General features: G+C 59.6%; 3 protein-coding genes across 8 annotated transcripts in view; 2 read left to right on the top strand and 1 right to left on the bottom strand.

Moving 5' to 3' along the window:
• The first annotated feature begins 3,169 nt into the window (after positions 1-3,169).
• E4F1 (E4F transcription factor 1) lies at positions 3,170-14,176 on the top strand. 5 transcript variants are annotated; one of them, XM_017511008.1, is made up of 14 exons: positions 3,170-3,451; positions 6,883-7,034; positions 8,049-8,154; positions 10,630-10,823; positions 10,915-11,035; positions 11,214-11,366; positions 11,467-11,639; positions 11,906-12,115; positions 12,350-12,455; positions 12,619-12,836; positions 13,021-13,219; positions 13,298-13,440; positions 13,520-13,582; positions 13,655-14,176. In XM_017511008.1, exons 1-14 carry the CDS (start codon positions 3,295-3,297, stop codon positions 14,009-14,011), a joined length of 2,352 nt encoding a protein of 783 aa, XP_017366497.1. In that variant the 5' UTR covers positions 3,170-3,294; the 3' UTR covers positions 14,012-14,176. The 5 variants fall into 5 exon arrangements, with proteins under 5 accessions (XP_017366497.1, XP_017366496.1, XP_017366495.1 ...); XM_017511007.1 differs by having other exon boundaries at positions 13,295-13,440; XM_017511006.1 differs by having other exon boundaries at positions 12,347-12,455.
• A 137-nt stretch (positions 14,177-14,313) lies between these two features.
• On the top strand, positions 14,314-17,241 carry DNASE1L2 (deoxyribonuclease 1 like 2). The gene is given in 8 exon segments (XM_017511011.2): positions 14,314-14,995; positions 15,213-15,395; positions 15,472-15,560; positions 15,652-15,735; positions 15,809-15,962; positions 15,964-16,104; positions 16,219-16,470; positions 16,877-17,241. Coding segments are annotated over 8 exon segments (1,200 nt in total). The 5' UTR covers positions 14,314-14,755; the 3' UTR covers positions 16,934-17,241.
• Positions 17,242-18,224: 983 nt separating this feature from the next.
• ECI1 (enoyl-CoA delta isomerase 1) overlaps positions 18,225-20,065 on the bottom strand; it is an 11,699-nt gene continuing 9,858 nt past the window's right edge. The window contains exons 7-8 of one of the 2 annotated variants that reach the window (XM_017511013.2): positions 18,763-18,973; positions 18,225-18,599 (exon numbers count right to left, since the gene is read on the bottom strand). In XM_017511013.2, the coding sequence (XP_017366502.1) occupies positions 18,807-18,973 (167 nt within the window). In that variant the 3' untranslated portion in view covers positions 18,225-18,599; positions 18,763-18,806. Of the gene's footprint in view, positions 18,600-18,741; positions 18,974-20,065 lie in introns of those variants that run through there. The other variant, XM_037732295.1, reaches the window with a different exon arrangement.

Raw genomic sequence — 20,065 nt, 5'->3', positions numbered from 1 at the left:
AAAAAAAAAAAAAAAAAAAAAAAAAAAAGATGCAATCTAAACGTTCTTCAGCGTGGGATCGGCTAAATAAAGGGTTTTGGAGTTCCTGTCTGGGTCTGGCCATGGAACGTCCACACGCATTGTTGTGCTGGAGTCAGGCTGAGGCCTGGGTGGGAAAGAAGGCTGTCTGGGAAACGGAGACTAGTCTTGCTGCCTGTGCCTCTCTGCCTTCCAGGGGCCTGGGCCCCAGCCAAGACAGGGCTAGACCTCACCTGGTCAGGATGCTCTTTTATTTTTGAGACAGGGTCTCACTTTGTTACCCAGGCTGGAGGGCAGTGCTGTGATCTCAGCTCACTGCAACCTCCGCACCCACTCTGGGTTCAAGCAATTCAACTGCCTCAGCCTCCCTAGCAGCTGGGATTACAGGCATGTGCTACCATGCCTGGCTAATTTTTGTATTTTAATAGAGATGGGGGTTTCGCTGTGTTGGCCAGGCTGGTCTCAAACTCCTGACCTCAGGTGATCCGCCTGCCTCGGCCTCCCAAAGTGTTGGGATTACAGGCGTCAGCCGCTGTTCCCAGCCCCCTTTGCCTCTTAAAGACCTCACCTCTTAATGCTGTTATGTTGGGGTTGAAGTTTCAACATGGGTTTAGAGGGGACAGGGGACAAACATCCCAACCATACTCCTGATGCCCTGGATGCCCGCTTCTCAGTTATTCCTCAGCACACCATGAATGGAGTTGTTTTGGGGTTTTGTGCTCGCCTCCTCCCTGGCTTCACCTCACCCACCCGTCTCCTGGTTCTTCTCCCCAGAAGCTCCCAGAAACCTCAATCTCCAACCTGCTCTTCCTTCTGCTTGCCCTACTCAGAGACCACCCATCCTGGCTCTCAGTGGCTTTCTGAGCCCCCTCCTGCTTCCGCTGGGGGTCCTAAAGTCCCTTTTAGTTTTTTCTCTCTTTCTTTTGAGACAGAGTCTTGCTCTGTCACTCAGGCTGGGGTGCAGTAGCATCATGTCAGCTCGCTGCAACCTCCGCCTCCTGGGTTCAAGTGATTCTGCTGTCTCAGCCTTCTGAGTAGCTGGGATTTCAGGCATGTGCCATCACGCCCAGCTATTTTTTTTGTATTTTTAGTAAAGATGGGGTTTCACCATATTAGGCTGGTCTCAAACTCCTGACCTCAGGTGATCCACCAGCCTCAGCCTCTCAAAGTGCTGGTATTACAGGCATGAGCCACCACGGCCAGCCTAATGTCTCTTTTTCTGTGCAGCAGTTAGAGGGATCTTTCTGTCATGTCCTCTGCCCAAAACCCTGCAGCAGCAAGCAACCTACTTGCAGAAAGCAGCCCATTGTTACCCCAACCTGACAGCTGATGACCTTACTTCAGCCTGGAGGGGAAGGCCGCAGTGAGCTAGGATCACACCAGTGCACTCCAGCCTGGGTGACAAATTGAGACCCTGTCTCAAAAAAAAAAAAAAAAGTCATATATTGTAGGACATGTTCACAATAGGTAAATTTATCGTGGAGACAGAAGGTAGACTCGGGTCTCCCAGGGCTGGCGGGGGGGGGGCGGTGGATTGGGAATCACTGCTTAAAAGTACAGGGTTCCTTTTGGGGTGCTGAAAAGCTTCCTGAACCACATAGCTGTGATGGTTGCACAACACTGTGAATGTCGCTAATAGTAAATTTTATGTGTGTTTACCACAATATATATATTTTCTGAGATGAAGTCTTGTCCTGTTGCCCAGGGTGGAGTGCAGTGGCATAATCTTGGCTCACTGCAACCTCTGCCTCCTGGGTTCAAGCGATTCTCCTGTCTCAGCCTCCCGAATAGCTGGGATTACAGGCAGGCGCCACCATATCCAGCTAATTTTTGTATTTTTAGTAGATACAGGGTTTCACCATGTTGGCCAGGATAGTCTCAATCTCCTGACCTTGTGACCCGCCCGCCTTGGTCTCCCAAAGAGCTGGATTACAGACGTGAGGCACCGAGCCCAGCCAGTTTTTTAGAAGTATATAAATGGGCTTAGGTGGGCGGATCGCTTGAGCTCAGGAGTTCTAGACCAGCTTGGGCAACATGGCAAAAACCCATCTCTACAAAATATGCAAAAATTAGCTGGGCATGGTGGCTGGCACCTGTAGTCCCAGCTACTTGGGTAGCTGAGGTGTGGAGGTTGTAGTGAGCTGACATCAAGGCACTGCACTCCAGACTGGGTGACAGAGCGAGACACTGTCTCAACAAAAACCCAAAAACCAGTCAGTCTCGGTGGCTCACGCTTGTAATCCCAGCATTTTGGGAGGCCAAGTTGGGTGGATCACCTGAGGTCGGGAGTTCAAGACCAGCCTGGCCAACATGGTGAAACCCTGTCTCTACTGAAAATACAAAAAATTAGCCGGGTGTGGTGGTGGGCGCCTGTAGTCCTAGCTACTCAGGAGGCTGAAGCAGGAGAATCGCTTTTACCTGGGAGGGCTGAGGTTGCAGGGAGCCGAGATGGCGCCTGCACTCAAGCCTGGGTGACAGAGCGAGACTCTGTCTCAAAAAACTAAAAAACAGACAACATTTCCCCCCAAAAAACCCCCCAAATCCAGTGCAGTGTGGTCGGGAGCAGCGGCTCACGCCTGTAATCCTAGTACTTTGGGAGGCGGAAATGAGTAAATGGTTTGAGGTTAGGAATTTGAGACCAGCCTAGTTAACACAGCGAGAGCCCCATCTCTATTTAAAAAATATAAGTAAAGTTTTTAAAATTTAAAAAGTATATAAAAGAATAAAACAGCTTCGCAAAGCCACCCATGAGCCATCCCCGACCCGGGTTCTTCTCCTGTGACCCGGGCAATCATCTTGGGAGGCTCTAACGCCCGAGGTGGTCAGGAGGCGGCGAGCACCGAACCCCTGAGTTGGATCTACGGCGGTTTCCCAGCGGCAGCCGCGGGCGGGTCTACCTGTAGCAAGCTCCGGACGCTCTGGGGCGCGGCTCTGTAGCGCCCGCCAGTCCGCTCGTCTCTCGCGTTCTCTAGCTCTCAAATCCGAGGGCAGCCTCGAACCCAGTCCACCTGCCGCCCCGCCCTCTGCCTGTCAGTTTGCTCCACCGTAACGACGCCCTTCCCGCAGTCCCACCCCGTCTCTGCTCTTAGCGCGCCGGGCTCCGCCTCTGCCCTTCCAGGCCACACCCCTATCCAGGACCCGCTTCCCGCACGTCTGTCAATCCGCTCCGGCCCCGCCCCGCCCTCCGCTCGCAGTTCCCTGTCGTCGGCCTCGGCGCGGCCCGTTGTTATGACGACACGGTCGTAAATCCGCCATCTTCCTGCGGCGCGTTGCGACATGGAGGGCGCGATGGCAGTGCGGGTGACGGCCGCTCATACGGCAGAAGCCCCGGCCGAAGCCGGGCGGGAAGCGGGCGAGGGCGGGGTTGCGGCGGCGGCGGCTGCCTTGGCCCCCGGCAGCTTCCTCGGCTTCCCAGCGCCCTTCAGCGAGGAAGGTAACTGGACAGACCCGGAGGGCGCGGCCGGGGTGAGGGCAGTTCATCCCGGGCTGGCGGAGGCCCCTATGGCCCGAGCTGCGGGCGCAACAAACCCTCCCAGACCCAGACTCCTCGCGGATTCCGCGGGGCCCTCACAACACTCCACGAGACCCCCAGGTTTACTGCGACCCTCACGGGCCTCTCCTGTGGGGCGCCCGTCAACCCCCTCGCGCCAGTGCCCACAAGTGATCGCGGATTGCTGAGCCCCTGGGCGCCCGGTGTAGACCTTCGTAGACGCCGCAACCATCAGCCCTGCCCCTCGGGCCGGCGTCTGGGTCCCACTATGCCTCCGATGCCTGAGCCTGGTCCTGCCTTCCTCTGGGCCCATTCCCCCTGCACTTGATGGGCCTCTAGGGCCCTGTCCAGTTAGGGTTGGAGGCTCCAAGAGGGCGGGGCCTCGGTTTCTCCAGGATCTGGCCTGTCCGTGGGGAGGCAGCAGAGCCACGAGCAAGAGGGCTGGTGCACTGCAGCCAGCCTGTGGCCCGGTCCAGTTCCAGACTTGCCATTTTCTGGCTCTTTGGTCCTAGGCAGTTGACTCCCCATCTGTGAACCTCTATTTCCCCTACAGAATGGGGCGGCAGCTTCTGCCAGTAATGTCACAAGCCCTTACCCTGCATTAGGTCTTTTCATTCTCAAACCATTCCTGACAGGTAGACGTAATTACTGTTATTCCCATTTTGGGGATGAGGAAAATGGAGGGTTGGAGATTTGACAGTGACTGGGTCACCCAGGTAGTAGGTAGCAAGGGCTGGATTGGATCCCAGCACTGTGAAGGGCTTCACCTCGGCCCCTTTGACTTCTGGGCTCTGCTGCCTTATAGAATTAAAAGAGAGATTGCCGCTGGGTGCAGTGGCTCACACCTGTAATCCCAGCACTTTGGTAGGCCAAGGTGGGCAGATCGCCTGAGGTCAGGAGTTTGAGACCAGGCTGGCCAACATGTTGAAATCCTGTCTAAAAATAAAAATACAAAATTAGCCGGGCGTGGTGGAACATGCCTGTAATCCCAGCTACTCGGGAGGCTGAGGCAAGAGAATCAGCTGAGCCTGGGAGGTGGAGGTTGAATTCGAGGGTGGAGAAGGGGCCAAACCACAGCTGTGACTCACCTGCAGAGGGTCACCCAACAGAGAGCAGTCCCCTCCTGATGGCTCCCAGTCACAAACCAAGCTCTGAGGCATCTTCTACCCTCTTCCCCTTCCCACCCCACTCCAGGGTCTCACTCAACACCAGGGAATTGCCACAATAGGACCCCCTACCCCAGAAGGGGACACACCTAGCCCATTTCACTCTGAGGCAAGGCCACAGGGTCCCTACGTTTGCCTCTCAGCCAGAGCCGGTGGGCATCGGTCTACTGGGCCTTCTTGTACCCCACACCCTGCAATGGGTCAGCCCATTTTACAGATGGGATAGCTTAAAGATGGTCACTCAGACACCCCAGCACTCAGATGCCCCAGGGCACATTCAAACTTCAACAGTTTTTGTTTTGTTTTTATGTCTTTTAAGGCATGCTCTAGCCCTGTCGACCAGGTTGAAGTGCAGTGGTGCGATCATGGCTCACTGCAGCCTCAACCCCTGGGCTCAAGCAGTCCTCCTGAGCAGCTAGGACTACCGGTGTATGCCACCACACTTGGCTAAATGTTTTTTTATTTTTTTGAGACGGAGTTTTGCTCTTGTTGCCCAGGCTGGAGTGCAATGGCTGGATCCCGGCTCACTGCAACCTCTGCCTTCCGACTTCAAGTGATTCTCCTGCCTCAGCCTCCCAAGTAGCTGAGATTACAGGTGCGTGCCACCACGCCTGGCTAACTGTTTTTTTTTTTTTGAGATGGAGTTTTACTCTTGTTCCCCAGGCTGGAGTACAATGGCGCGATCTTGGCTCACGGCAATCTCCGCCTCCTGGGTTCAAGCAGTCCTCCTGCCTCAGCTTCCCAAGTAGCTGGAATTTACAGGCATGCACCACCATGCCCAGCTAATTTTTGTATTTTTAGTAGAAATGGGGTTTCTCCATATTGGTCAGCCTAGTCTTGAACTCCCAACCTCAGGTGATCCACCCGCCTCAGCCTCTCAATGTGCTGGGATTACAGGCATCAGCCACCACACCCAGCTTGTATTTTTAGTAGAGATAGGGTTTCACCATGTTGGTCAGGCTGGTCTTGAACTCCTGACCTTAGGTGATCTGTCCACCTTGGCCTCTGAAAGTGCTGGGTTTATAGGCATGAGCCACCATGTCTGGCCTAAATTAAAAATTTTTTTTTTTTTTTTTTGAAGATGGGGTTTCGCCATGTTGGTCAGGCTGGTCTTGAACTCCTGACCTTAGGTGATCTGTCCACCTTGGCCTCTGAAAGTGCTGGGTTTATAGGCATGAGCCACCATGTCTGGCCTAAATTAAAAATTTTTTTTTTTTTTTTTTGAAGATGGGGTTTCGCCATGTTGGTCAGGCTGGTCTTGAACTCCCAATCTCAGGTGATCCGCCCACCTTGGCCTCCAAAGTGCTTGGATTACAGGCGTGAGCCACCGCGCCTGGCCAAAAATGTTTTAAAAACATTTTTTTTTCTTTTTTTTTTTGAGACGGAGTTTCGCTCTTGTTACCCAGGCTGGAGTGCAATGGCACGATCTCGGCTCACCGCAACCTCCGCCTCCTGGGTTCAGGCAATTCTCCTGCCTCAACCTCCTGAGTAGCTGGGATTACAGGCACGCGCCACCATGCCCAGCTAATTTTTTGTAGTTTTTAGTAGAGACGGGGTTTCACCATGTTGACCAGGATGGTCTCGATCTCTTGACCTCGTGATCCACCCGCCTCGGCCTCCCAAAGTGCTGGGATTACAGGCTTGAGCCACCGCGCCTGGCCCATTTTTTTTTCTTTTGGTAGAGACAGGTCTTGCTACGTTGACCACGCTGGTCTTGAACTCTTGGGCTCCAGCTATCCTCCCACCTCATTCCCTCAGAGTGCTGAGATTATAGGCATGAGCCACCGTGCCTGGTCCCAATAGTCTTAAATCCTGGTCCTTTACTGTCCCCAAATGAGCATGGAGGAATCCCTCTGCCTCCCAGCCCCTCTCTGGGCGTCTCGCCTGTCATTGCTGAGGTGGGGGCTACGGGCATGGCAGTCTTAGCAGATGCCTGCAGCCTAAGCATGCAGTCAGGGCCACCCCCTGCTGGGTGCTGACCTGGGGGTGGGTCTGGCCCCTGCAGACCTGTAGCGGATGGGAGCTGTACCCTGGGGTGACCTTGATTTGAGCTTGAGTGTGTTCTCAGCAGCCTCAGGAAGTAGCTCTGCTTCTGATGGCCTCCTGGCAGAGTCTGTTCTGGGTCTGGAGGAAAAGCCAGATGGGGCATGGGGCCTTGTCTGCCCAGCCTCTGCCTCCCAGGCCGTGCTGATAGCAGGCTCGTTGCAGATGAGGACGATGTGCACAGATGTGGTCGCTGCCAGGCGGAGTTCACTGCCTTGGAGGATTTTGTTCAGCACAAGATTCAGAAGGCCTGCCAGCGGGCCCCTCAGGAGGCCCTGCCCGCCACCCCTGCCACCGCAGCATTGCTGGGCCCGGAGGTGAGCCCCAACCCACTCCCCCACCCCCTCCTGGGTTTACCTGACAGGTAGGGGAGGAGGCCGCACTACAGGATGGACCTATGCAGCTGGTTCTGGAGGCCTCGTGCAGGGGCAGAGTGCAGGCAACTGGCTGCAGTGTGGGAAGGTCTGAGTTTGTGAGCCTGTGGCACTCTGGGTTGTCCTGGAGGGCCTGTGGTGGCCCAGCCTTCTCAGCAGCCTGTGGCCGAAGCCCGTGCTGTGGGGAGCTGGGATCCCTTCTTTTTTGGAGCCTGATGAGTCTTCTTTGGCTCTGGAGTACCATGGCAGCCTTTGCCCTTTTGGCTTACCTTCTGTCCTGCACACACAGTCCCTGGGGACTTCACAAGTGAAGTGTGGCCGTGGGGATACCACCGTCTCATCATCAAAATGGTCACCTTTGCTGAGCCCCATGCCCAGCTTGGGCTGGACACACAGGCCTATGAACCCCGCATACGCTGCAGTGAGTGCTTGTCATTCACATTGCACAGAATCAGGAGAGCAGGCTCAGAGAGCGGTCAGTGGTCTCCAGCCACCAGCAGGGCGTGGCCCAGGTGATGATGTACCCTGGTCACCTTACTCTGAGCCTGTGCTGTTTACCTGCCCCTCAAAGAGGTGCCCCCTCCTTCAGGAAGGCCTCTGGCTCACACCCCCAGGGCTGTCTCTTCTGACTGCTTGGCTGGGGCTGTGCCATCATTCCTGCAGGCCAGTCCAGCTTCCTGCCAGAGTTGCTGGTCCCTCCCTGCAGGTGCCCTGTGCTCCAGGTCCAGCCCACGTGGCCAGAGGCGTGAGAGTGACAGTGCTGACCCTGGGCTGAAGGGGCTGGGCTGGGACCTGTGGTCCAGTGGGGGAAGACGAGAGCCCCCACCACCACTGTCCCAAGGACACAGATCCAGGCCTGAGTGCCACAGGTCACACTTACACCAGCAGAGCCCAGCCTCTTCTCAGAACTCCAGAGCACACAGATGAGTCCCCTCTGTTCCCTGTCCCTGTTGACAGGTGGTGCCAGCGGCGCCAGGCCCAGAGGAGCCCATCACTGTGGCCCACATCGTGGTGGAGGCAGCCTCCCTGGCAGCAGACATCAGCCACGCACCCACCCTCGTTGGTAAGCCCGCTGTCATGGATCACTGACCTGATAGACCTTCGTGGTGGGGCCCGAGGATGGGGCCTCTGCTGCCTGTATGCTCATCTGTCCTGAGAGCAGGGTCTGGCTGGGAGGGGTCGTGGCCTTGTGGGAGCCTTTCTGGGGGCACAGCCTGCAGGAAGAGGAAGGAGGGAGGAGGGAGCATTGGGCACGTGCCTTCCCTAGGTGGCACCAGGGAGTCTTCAGGCTATGCTCTCTCTCTACCTTTCCTGGGCTGTCTCTGCCCTGCTTCTCCCAGAATCTTCCCCACTTCCCTGCCACCCCTCTGGTTCCTGCTCTCTGCTCGTAGGCAGTAGCACCCACCAGGTGGGTGAAGGGTAGATGGACGAGACTCTCCAGCCAGGCCTGGACTCACTGCTGGCCTTGGCCTGCCCTCCCAGTGCTCACTCTGGTGTAGGGGTGGCGGCTGCTGCACTGGCCCTCACTGGGCTTTCATGAGCATGGAATGCCAGGTTTCTTTGATGGCTACTTTTATTTATTTATTTATTTTTTAAGACAGGGTTTCACCATGTTGGTCAGGCTGGTCTTGAACCCCCGACCTCAGGTGATCCGCCTGCCTTGGCCTCCAAAGTGCTTGGATTACAGGTGTGAGCCACCACGCCTGACCATGTCTTCCTGATGTGCTGTGGGAGGAGTTGTTGCAAGGTCTGGACGGTCTCACTCATCAGGGACAGATGTGTGTACAGTGGGGACATTCAGAGCCAGCCAGGGCCTGGCAAGTTGAGGGATCTAGAGGCTGCTGGGGTTGGGGGTGTGGCAAAGGCAAGTGGCTGGGTGTGCAGATGCCAGGGAGGGAGCTGGCAGGGGCCTGATGCTGTGGGAAGTAGGGCGGGGCACAGCTGCTGTCTGGGGAGCCTGCTGGGCCGAGGCGAGGGAGGCAGGGAGTGGGCAGCTGGACAGGAAGTGGGTTTGGGCACCATGTGGAACCTGGCATTGGGCAGCCCTGGGCACCGGCTATGGCCGGAGGAGGAGGTAAAGGAGCCATGGCAGAGGCCAGCCCCGGGCCTAGGAAGGGCGGTGAGCAGGCCGTTCTCCGGGAGGCAGCCGCAGCACCTGTCTCACCTCAGTGCTGTCTTCCCAGCATTCCTGTGACCAAGACACTGAGAGCTCGGAATGTTTGTGTGGGAGGGGCGGTCTCTGGCCTTGGCCTGGCTTTTGGTTTCTGGGATGGTGGTGTCCTCTCGGAGCATGAACTCCCTAGGTTCTGGGGGGGGGTCTCAGAGCTTGGCCTCTGGCCAGCCAGGCCCCTTTCACACCACCTGACCTCTAGCAGCCCCCAGGCTTGGGCCCAGCACCCCTCCCTATGCTTCAGCGGCCCCCCCCTCGGCACCCCTGCCACTCTGCACCCCTAGGATTTTCCCCTTTGCAGGCATCCTGGGTACCCTGAGTGTGCCCTTGGCCAGTCAGCAGGCCCGGTCGACTGAGCCCAGGGTTGCCACTTCTCCTGTTGGCCTCCAGCAGAGATGGCACAGGGTCCTGTCTGCTGGCAGCCCAGGGACAGGATGGTGCTAGGCCCTGTCTTTGCGGGTGCATGGGTGCGGTCAGCTGTGTGGGCAGCTGGAGCTCACTCCCAGGCCCTCCTGCCTTTTCCTTGGAAAAAACTCATTTCTTCTCTGTGGCCTTGCGGCAGCCATGTTTCCTCAGGTCCTCCCCATCGGAAGCCTCTGTCCTTTGGAGGATCACCTCTGGGGCGTTGAGTGCGTTGGTCAGGGCTCAGGCAGGAGGGGCCCTAATTGTTTCTGAGTCACGGCGCTTTTGTTGTTGTTTAAGAGAACAGCTTGTCAAAACAAGACGCCAGCCGGACTGAGGTGGTTTCTAAGAAGTGGCTTCACATCTGTTTCCCATTTGTCATCTTTATGAGCAGAAAGCGTGCAGTGTTTACAGCCAAGCTTTGCACATTGTCAGATTTTGCCAGCACCCTCGAGAAGTGCAAAAGCCCGGCTTCCTCGCCTTAGGCTGTCCTGGCTGTCTGGAGAACATTCATTCCCCAAGGCCGAGCCTGCTTTGGGACTGGGCTCTGCCCTGCTGGGTGGCCCGGTCCATCTCTGACGGAGGAAGTGACCTCCCTATGGTGGTGGGAGCCATGGCAGTGAGCAGGACAGGCGGCTGTCTCTGCGCCCAGGGACCTTGTCACCAGAACACACACGCTCTCTTGGCTTTGGGGACGGGGCATCTATGCTCATTCGAACACATCTGGGGGCCCTGCAGCATCTCCCGGCAGCCTGGAGGAGTTGGGAGGTGTCTCCCTGCCTCTCCCTCTGACCTGGAGAGGTGAACGACACCTCGGCTGCTGCTCGGGCCTGTGTTGAGGGCTCAGCGCCGGCTGGATCCAGGCTGCGGCCCACAGCAGCAGGTCCCCTCCCTTGGTGCCAGCAGTCTCTGGGGTCTCTGGGCAGGGGGCATGTCCTGGGGCTTAGGTTGAAATGTCTCTCTTAGGCAGTGGGCACATCAAAGAGGTTATCGTGGCTGCTGAGGCAGAGCCGGGGGACAGCGAGATGGCTGAGGCCCCGGGCAGCCCCCACCCTCAGGGGCTGGGGCTCGCAGGCGACGGCGAGCAGGCCCAGGTGAAGCTCCTGGTGAACAAGGACGGCCGCTACGTATGTGCGCTGTGCCACAAGACCTTTAAGACGGTGAGTCGGTGTTCAGGGAGCCAGTGTGTGGGCAGCAGGCCCCATCCTGCCCCCCTGGGAGGGCCCTGAGCTGCCTTGCCCTCCCCCACAGGGCAGCATCCTCAAGGCCCACATGGTCACTCACAGCAGCCGCAAGGACCACGAGTGCAAGCTCTGCGGGGCCTCCTTCCGCACCAAGGGCTCGCTCATCCGGCACCACCGGCGGCACACGGGTGAGCTGGCCGCGCCTTGGGCCGGAGCCCTGCAGCACCCTGACGCTGGCCCTGGGGTGCCCCAGCCTCGAGTTCCCCAGCTTCAGGGGAGGAGGCAGGGCCCCTGCCTGCGTTCGCCTCCTCCTCTTGTCACCAGCCTGCTGGGGCTGCCCGGGGCTGACTGGGGTTCTCTCTGCAGATGAGCGCCCCTACAAGTGCTCCAAGTGTGGGAAGAGCTTCCGGGAGTCGGGTGCGCTGACTCGGCACCTCAAGTCTCTCACCCCCTGCACGGAGAAGATCCGCTTCAGTGTGAGCAAGGACGCGGCCGTCGGCAAAGAGGATGCACCTGCAGGTTAGTGTGATGTGGGCAGCTGCCTAGTCCCAGGGGCTGGCTGTGGAACCAGCTGCCACTGGGGTGTGAGGGATCTTCACTCCCTCACTCTGCCTTGAAGGGTCTGGAGCTGGAACTGCAGCCTTGGGGACAGTCACATCACCGGTGACAGGCGAGCCCCTAGAGACCTCACCTGTGATTCACCTGGTGACAGATGCCAAGGGCACCGTCATCCACGAAGTCCACGTCCAGATGCAGGAGCTGCCCCTGGGCATGAAAGCCCTGGCCCCAGAGGTGGGGGCTGGCAGGGGAGCCCCGGAGGGCAGCTCTGTCTTCTGTCCGCTCAGTGCCAGTCTTGGTTCTGGGCACTAGCTCCAAGGGTCTGGGCCAGGCAGGCGAGGGCTGGGCTTCCCGTAGGGAGAGCAGGGCCAGTGGGAGTGACATGGGGCTCCAAGGGTTTACACAAGGCCCCTGGCGTGGGTCTGCCCCATGGGGTGGTTGAGGGTGGGTGCCGGATGCGAGGCTGCTCGGCCAGCCTCCTCTCTCTGCCTCCCCTGCAGCCCCCCATCTCCCAGGAGCTCCCCTGCTCCAGCGAGGGCAGCCGTGAGAACCTGCTGCACCAGGCCATGCAGAACTCTGGCATCGTCCTTGAGCGCGCTGCGGGGGAGGAGGGTGCCCTGGAGCCAGCCCCTGCTGCCGGGTCCAGTCCCCAGCCCCTGGCAGAGGCAGCCCCGCAGCTGCCGGTACTGGAAGTGCAGCCGCTGGAGACAGTAGGTGCCACCTGCAGGCCCCCTCCCCTGGGCTGGACCCCGAGGGCTGTCCCCATGCTGGCCTTTGCACTTCCTGCAGTGGCTTTCTGCGGTGACTTTGTCCATTGATCTGTTTACTACCTTCCCTGGGGCTGCGAGGGAGCCTGCCAGGGTGGGGCCCACGGTTGGGTCCTTGGCACTGCCAGGGCACAGCCTCCCCCGGGTGCTGGAGGCCTTCCTGTGGTTCCCTAGCAGGTGGCCAGCGAGGCGTCCGTGGTGCCCAGGACCCACCCATGTCCTCAGTGCAGTGAGACCTTCCCGACAGCAGCCACCCTGGAGGCCCACAAGAGGGGCCACACCGGTGGGTGATGGGTGGGTGTATGGCCCACGGCAGTGGATGGCCTGTAGGTGGCCGGGGTGCCTGTGGGTGTCCAGTGGGGAGCCAGGGGAGCTGTGGGCAGGTGGCAGGTGGCCGGGCAGGTCTGCAGGTGGTGGGCCTGGCCTGATGTTGTGTGTGGCTGCAGGACCGAGGCCATTCACCTGCACGCAGTGTGGCAAGGCCTTCCCCAAGGCCTACCTGCTCAAGAAGCACCAGGAGGTGCACGTGCGTGAGCGCCGCTTCCGCTGCGGGGACTGCGGGAAGCTGTACAAGACCATTGCCCATGTGCGCGGCCACCGACGCGTCCACTCAGACGAGCGGCCCTACCCTTGTCCCGAGTGCGGCAAGCGCTACAAGACCAAGGTAAGCCTCTGGCCCCAGGACCCTGGCGCCTGACCCCATCTTCCTGCTCCCTGGCCCTGGCCCAGGTGCACCCCCTTTGCTGCGTTCACCTTGCTCCATCTTGACCCTGGGCCCAGAAGTGGGAGGGGAGAGCTGTAGTCTGTTGGGGCTGAAGCCGGGCCGGCATTGAGAGGTGTCCCCACAGAACGCGCAGCAGGTGCACTTCCGGACACACCTGGAGGAGAAGCCACATGTGTGCCAGTTCTGCAGCCGGGGCTTCCGAGAGAAGGGCTCACTGGTGCGGCATGTGCGGCACCACACGGGCGAGAAGCCGTTCAAGTGCTACAAGTGTGGCCGAGGCTTCGCGGAGCACGGCACGCTGAACCGGCACCTGCGCACCAAAGGTCTGGTCCAGCAGAGGTGGGAGCAGGAGCGGGAGAGGGCTGGGGCTGGCCAAGCCCTGACAGAGTCCCCCCTTGCAGGGGGCTGTCTGCTGGAGGTGGAGGAGTTGCTGGTATCCGAGGAGAGCCCTGCGGCAGCCACCACTGTCCTCGCGGAGGACCCGCACACGGTGTTGGTGGAGTTCTCGTCTGTGGTGGCCGACACCCAGGAGTATATCATCGAGGTGGGTGTGAAGCCCTGGGGCTGGGATGGGACCCTGGGGCTGCCAAAGCTGACCTCTGCCTGTTTGCCCATCTGCCCAGGCCACTGCGGATGATGCGGAAACCAGCGAGGCCACGGAGATCATTGAGGGCACCCAGACGGAGGTGAGGGGTGGGGCAGGCAGGGGCGGGGAGGCTCCCTGGCGCAGCGGCTCTCGCTGAGCTGTGGCCCTGCAGGTGGACAGCCACATCATGAAAGTGGTGCAGCAGATCGTGCACCAGGCCAGCGCCGGCCACCAGATCATCGTGCAGAACGTCACCATGGACGAGGAGACAGCGCTGGGCCCAGAGGCGGCTGCCGCCGACACCATCACCATCGCCACTCCCGAAAGCCTGACGGAGCAGGTGGCCATGACACTGGCCTCGGCCATCAGTGAGGGCACTGTACTCGCTGCCCGAGCAGGGGCAAGTGGCACTGAACAGGCCACTGTGACCATGGTGTCATCAGAGGACATCGAGATCCTGGAGCATGCGGGCGAGCTGGTCATCGCCTCGCCGGAGGGCCAGCTGGAGGTGCAGACGGTCATCGTCTAGCATGGGGCCTGTGGGGACCCAGCAGGGCAGGGACAGGGCTGAGGACTCTGAGCGCCCCACTCATGCCTGCCTGGTAGAGAAGATGGCACAGAATGGCGGTGCCCCGAGATGGGCAGTGTACATAAGACTTTCTTGTTGCTTTACAATAAAACATGAGAACCTGCAGCTTGTGATGTTGTTGCAGCAGCAGCCTCCACGACTGGTGCCACTACCTTTGCCTGGGGCCTGGCAGGAATACCTGCTTCCCAGGCCACCCCTAAACTCGTGTGCCTGGCCGCCCCACCCAGGAGCTCCTGCCAGCCTTGGTGGCGCCCTGGTGGCGTGTGGGTGTCATTGGCATGTTGACCAACAACCTCCTGCCCTGCCCAGTTGGAGTCATGACCCTGGCCACCTGAGGCATGCAGGGTGGGTGGGAGGGCCAGGGATGGGGACAGAGAGACCCGGGAGCCTTGGCCTCTGTCGCAGGGTGAGCAGGTGGTGCAGCAGCAAGAGATGCTCTGCTGCGGTATGGCGGGTCCTTCCTGCGCTGCCTTTCTTTCCCTGACAGGATTCTGCTCAGGGAGGCAGAGTCTAGGTGACCTAGTTTCTAGGGGCAGGACAAGAACACGGCCAGGACTGGGATGTGGTGGTCGCCGTCTACCTCCATCCTAGGGGGCCGACGGGCTTCTGGTATGGTTCTGGGAAAGGCCTGGGGTACCAGAGCCAGCTAAGGCAGGTCTCCCACCCCTTACCCTGGGGGTCTCCATGGGAATGAGAGCCAGGAATTCAGGAATTCATCACCCAGCTCGGTCGAGGGGGCGGGACCCAGTGCAGCCTGGCCCCTCCCTGAATCAAGACCTCAAATACTGGCGGCCCCTGCCCTGGTGCCAGAGCTGCTGCCAGATAGAGTCAGCGCAGTCCTGTGTCGGGTGTGCCCCCAGCGTAGACCAGGATCTCCATTCCTCCAGGCCCCCTGAGCCTTGGGCCGCAGCGCCCACATCCCAGGTGAGTCTCCTGGCTGCGCCGAACTAGAGCTGGATGGGCTGGGCCCTCTATTCGGGCTGCGGCTTCTCGCGCAGTGGGAAGGCAGAGGTCGCTGAGAGCCCAGCAGTGCCCTGGGAGCCTGCAGAGAGCCGGGGCAGATGCTGCTTCGCACTGGCCGGCACGCGGCGGCCGCGGAGGAGAGGGGTGGGTCGGTGGGTCTGACAACGGGTCTGCGTAGGCGGCCGCGTCTGTCCCTTCCTGCCCCGCACTCCCCTCCATGGGCTGGCCCCGGGCTCTTCTGGCCACGCTCTGGGCGCTGGAAGCCGCCGGGGCCGCCACGCTGCGCATCGGAGCCTTCAACATCCAGAGCTTCGGGGACAGCAAAGTGTCGGATCCGGATTGCGGCAGCATTATCGCGAAGGTGGGGCCCGGGCCGGGGCAGGGCGGGGTTTGGAGGTGCTGACCGCGCTGACCCCCCACCCTCCACTCCTCCCCAGATCCTGGCTGGCTATGACCTCGCGCTGGTGCAGGAGGTTCGAGACCCGGACCTCAGCGCCGTGTCCGCGCTCATGGAGCTGATCAACAGGTGCGATGGGTAGGGCCCCTCGTCGCGACCCCCGGCTGGGATCTTGCCCCAGCGCGGCACCTTGACCCCGGACCGGCCCGTGTCTCCGCAGCGTGTCCGAGCACGAGTACAGCTTTGTAAGCAGCCAGCCCCTGGGCCGGGACCAGTACAAGGAGATGTACCTGTTCGTGTACAGGTGAGGGGGGCGCGCAGGGAGGGGCACGCGGGGCGGAGGAGGTGGGAGGCTCAGCGGGACCCCCATCTCCTAGGAAGGACGCCATATCGGTCGTGGACACCTACCAGTACCCGGACCCCGAGGACGCATTCAGCCGCGAGCCCTTCGTCGTCAAGTTCGCCGCCGCGGGCCTAGGTGAGCGCGCCCCGCCCCTCCCCTTCCGCCGGCCCCACCCCTCCCCTCCTGCCGCCTCTGACGCCCCCGCCCCTTCCCGCAGCTGCGCGGGACTTGGTGCTGATCCCGCTGCACGCGGCGCCTCACCAAGCCGTGGCGGAGATCGATGCGCTCTACGACGTGTACCTGGACGTGATTGACAAGTGGGGCACGGACGTAAGCCCACCCCTCGGTCCCGGGGTCCCTGCCGGCACGCCCCGGGGTCTGGGCCATGAGGGCGGGGCCTCGCGGCTTGGGGGCGGCTCAGACCCGGCTGCGCGGCGCCCCCAGGACTTGCTGTTCCTTGGCGACTTCAACGCGGACTGCAGCTACGTGCGGGCGCAGGACTGGGCCGCCATCCGTCTGAGGAGCAGTGAGATCTTCAAGTGGCTCATCCCCGACAGCGCCGACACCACAGTGGGCAATTCGGACTGCGCCTACGACCGCATAGTGGCCTGCGGCGCCCGCCTACGCCGGAGCCTGAAGCCCCAGTCCGCCACCGTGCACGACTTCCAGAGGGAATTCCACCTGGACCAGGCTCAGGCAAGTGGGCCGTGGGGTAGCGCGGGTCCTGGGTTCCCACCACCCTGGCACACGCAGGCAGCAGGGAAGAGGCCAGCGCCAAAGCCAGCCCACCTCAGCTCCCCTTCCTGCACCAGGGCTGATTTCCAAGGACCCGGCAGATTCTTGCCCAACTCATGTGGAGCTCTGGGCAGGCAGGGTACCTTGCCTTTCCCTCACAGGGCCAGTGGTGACCCACTCTGCCCCTGCCCCACCACAGGCAGCAGCAGGGTTGGGCACCCAGGCCTCACCGGCCCCTCCCGGAGAGGTGGTGGCTTGTGGACATCCAGTGGGCCCAGCCTGGTGGGTTGTGGGGGCGCGTTTCTAAGGTGGAGCTGGGGGACGCCTGCTGTGAGCAGCGCCCCTGAAGCTCACTCTCTCCCCCCAGGCTCTCGCCATAAGCGACCACTTTCCGGTAGAGGTGACCCTCAAGTCTCACCGATGACCTGAGGCCTGGCTGGGATATGCCACCTGCAGACCCTGGCTTTGAGGAATGGCCCCATAGCGGTCCCTTCAGCATGGCAGCCACCCCTCAGTGAGGCCCCAAGGCAAGGTCTGTGGGGCATGGACCAGGGGCCATGGACACATGACCAGCTGCTCCGAGCCTCCGTTCCCCATCTGTGAGATGAGCTGCATCCACCGACCTCATGGGGTGTTGTGAGGAGCCCCACAAGGGGTGCCAGGCACACTGCCCCGCAGACATCTGCTCAATAAACGGGCTGCTCCCAGCTGGGCCCTGCAGCTTGGCTCTCAGGCCTCTGTCCTTCCTTAGGAACCAGCCAGTCTGGGACCCGGCCTCAGTCTGCAGCCCCACTTCCCTGAGGGAATGCAGCTCAGGGAGATGGGTTCTGGGCCATGGCCTGGCCTGCCCACCCTGTGTCCTGGTAGAAGCTGGCCACCCTCAGACCCTGCTGGCCCTGGAAGGCAGCTCAGGGATGCTCCTTGCTTGTCCTCTGTGAAAACTAAAAATGCTCCCAGGAGCCTGTACTTACTGTGAGCACAGCTGGGACAGGGATGGTGCTGACACTCCAGCCTCCCAGGCCCTCAGGGGTCTCAAAGAGCTCTCCCCAGGCCCACCCTGCAGCCCCCATTCCAGGGCCCTGCAGGGAACCCCAGGCACTTGTCTGTCTCAGGGGCCTAGTCTCACCCAGCACTGCAAGGGGAGGTTGGCACCACACCCCAGCTGGTCAGCACCACTAGAGCTTTTGGGGAGCCTGAAAGCAGTGGGCGGGGGGGGCTGGACTCTTCTCCCTGCCCAAGCAGGTGGCTAGGGACTAAGGTCCTGTGCAAACTGCACAGCTTGCTGCGGCTCAGACCTTCCAGGGTGCTGCCCTGTGCCCTGGGCAAGGCCACCACACTGACGAACAGGCAGGCCCACGGGTCTACTGGCTCACTGATGGGGCCCGATGAAGTTTCTGGTTTTTGAAACACCACTTCGGACCAGCATGTGGGAACTTGGTCTGAATCACATGGGAGGAAACACATTTGTTTCAGGGCTTTGGATGAGTTTGCTTCTTGCAAAATTGTTTTTTTGTTGTTTCACTGTTGCCCAGGCTGGAGTGCAGTGGTGCAATCTCGGCTCACTGCAACCTCCACCTCCTGGGTTCAAGCAATTCTTTGCCTCAGCCTCTTGAGTAGCTGGGATTACAGGAACCCACCACTACGCCCTGCTGATTTTTATATTTTTAGTAGACATGGGGTTTCACCATGTTGGCCAGGATGGTCTTGAACTCCTGACCTTAGGTAATCCACCTGCCTTGGCTCCCAAAGTGCTGGGATTACAGGCATGAGTCACTGCACCTGGCCATGCAAAGTCCTTAAGGGACACTCGAGCCCTGGCAGCACAGCCGCCTCCAGAGTCCCACTCCTGCCCACTCCGATCCCCCAGGTGCTCCGATTCCCTGTCCACTCTTCAGATGGATAAGGGCAGCAGCCAAAGGGTTTTCTCTGGGGGTCCTGTGTGGGTCATGGGAGCAGACCACCAGGCCTTACACCTAAGAGCAGGCAGTCCAAAGGCTGGGGTGGATGACCAGGGACTTGATTTACGATTCTGCCTTGGGAATGGAGACGGAGACACAGTTGTGACCTCACCAGGTCCAGAACGGTGCCCCCTGCCAGTCACAATGCCAAGTCAAAAGGCTGCCCTCCAACCCCCGTTGCCTGCTGGGCACAGGCACCCGTGTGTGTGTGTGTTGGGGGGAAGACGAGGAACAGGGCCTTCTCTGTGAGATCAGCAAAACAAGACGCTGGCAGTACTTGAAAGTTGCAAAATACCTTGTTTAAGATCCCACGGGGACCCAGAGGGGCACGTGTGGCTGTTAGCCTTTCCTTTGTTTGAGCCTCTCCAAGTATAGCTGCAAGGACTTCTGGATGGAGTCTCTGGAGATGAAGCTGACAAAGTTCTGCACATCCTCGTCACGATGTGTGATCAGGCGGCTGGCTGTGGCCTTTCGCATCATGGCCTTGGTCAGCTGTCGGGCGTGTTCTAAAGAAAACAGGGCCCACCACTGAGATCCCACTTTGGGGCAGTGGGGTGACTTCCAACTTATTTATTTATTTATTTATTTATTTTTGAGACGAAGTTTCGCTCGTTACCCAGGCTGGAGTGCAATGGCACGATCTCGGCTCATCGCAACCTCCGCCTCCTGGGTTCAGGCAATTCTTCTGCCTCAGCCTCCTGAGTAGCTGGGATTACAGGCACGCGCCACCATGCCCAGCTAATTTTTTGTAGTTTTAGTAGAGACAGGGTCTCACCATGTTGACCAAGATGGTCTTGATCTCTTGACCTCGTGATCCACCTGCCTCGGCCTCCCAAAATGCTGGGATTACAGGCTTGAGCCACCACGCCCGGCCCCAACTTATTTATTTTTGAGACACAGTGTCCCTCTTGTTGCCCAGGCTGGAGTGCAATGGTGCAATTTCAGCTCACTGCAACCTCTGTCTCCTGGGTTCAAGCGATTCTCCTGCCTCAGCCTCCCAAGTAGCTAGGATTACAGGCGTGTGCCACCACGCCGGTTCATTTTATATTTTTAGTAGAGATGGGGTTTCTCCATGTTGGTCAGGCTGGTCTTGAACTCCTGACCTCAGATGATCCACCTGCCTCCCAAAGTGCTGGGATTATTGCAGCCATGAGCTACTGTGCCCAGTCCTATTTTTTTTTATTTTAAAGAGACAGATCTTCTCTGTTGCCCACACTGGACTGTAGTAGGTTGATCATGACTCACTGCACCTTTGAGTTCCTGGGCTCAGGTGATCCTCCCACCTCACCCTCCTGAGTAGGTGGGACTACAGGTATGCACCACGCTGCCTGGCTAATTTTTGTATTTTTTTTTTTTTTTTTGAAATGGAGTTTCGCTCTTGTTGCCCAGGCTGGAGTGCAATGGCGCGATCTCGGCTCACCGCACCCTCCGCCTCCCGGGTTCAGGCAATTCTCCTGCCCCAGCCTCCTGAGTCGCTAGGATTACAGGCACGCGCCACCATGCCCAGCTAATGTTTTTTTTTGTATTTTTAGTAGAGACGGGGTTTCACCATGTTGACCAGGATGGTCTCGATCTCTTGACCTCGTGATCCACCCGCC

The sequence above is a fragment of the Cebus imitator genome, unplaced genomic scaffold (genome assembly GCF_001604975.1).
Source record: "Cebus imitator isolate Cc_AM_T3 unplaced genomic scaffold, Cebus_imitator-1.0 Scaffold444, whole genome shotgun sequence".
In the NCBI taxonomy this organism is placed as follows: Eukaryota; Metazoa; Chordata; class Mammalia; order Primates; family Cebidae; genus Cebus; species Cebus imitator.
This window is presented reverse-complemented; position numbering and strand designations above follow the sequence as displayed.

What these genes read in the sequence shown, in the direction of transcription:
- E4F1 (XM_017511005.1), top strand. Translation starts at nt 3,295, where the DNA reads ATGGAGGGCGCGATGGCAGTGCGGGTGACGGCCGCTCATACGGCAGAA. An exon ending in CCACAAGAGGGGCCACACCG is followed by an intron (nt 12,456 to 12,618) that starts GTGGGTGATGGG and finishes GTGTGGCTGCAG; the next exon opens with GACCGAGGCCATTCACCTGC. An exon ending in CCGGCACCTGCGCACCAAAG is followed by an intron (nt 13,220 to 13,294) that starts GTCTGGTCCAGC and finishes AGTCCCCCCTTG; the next exon opens with CAGGGGGCTGTCTGCTGGAG.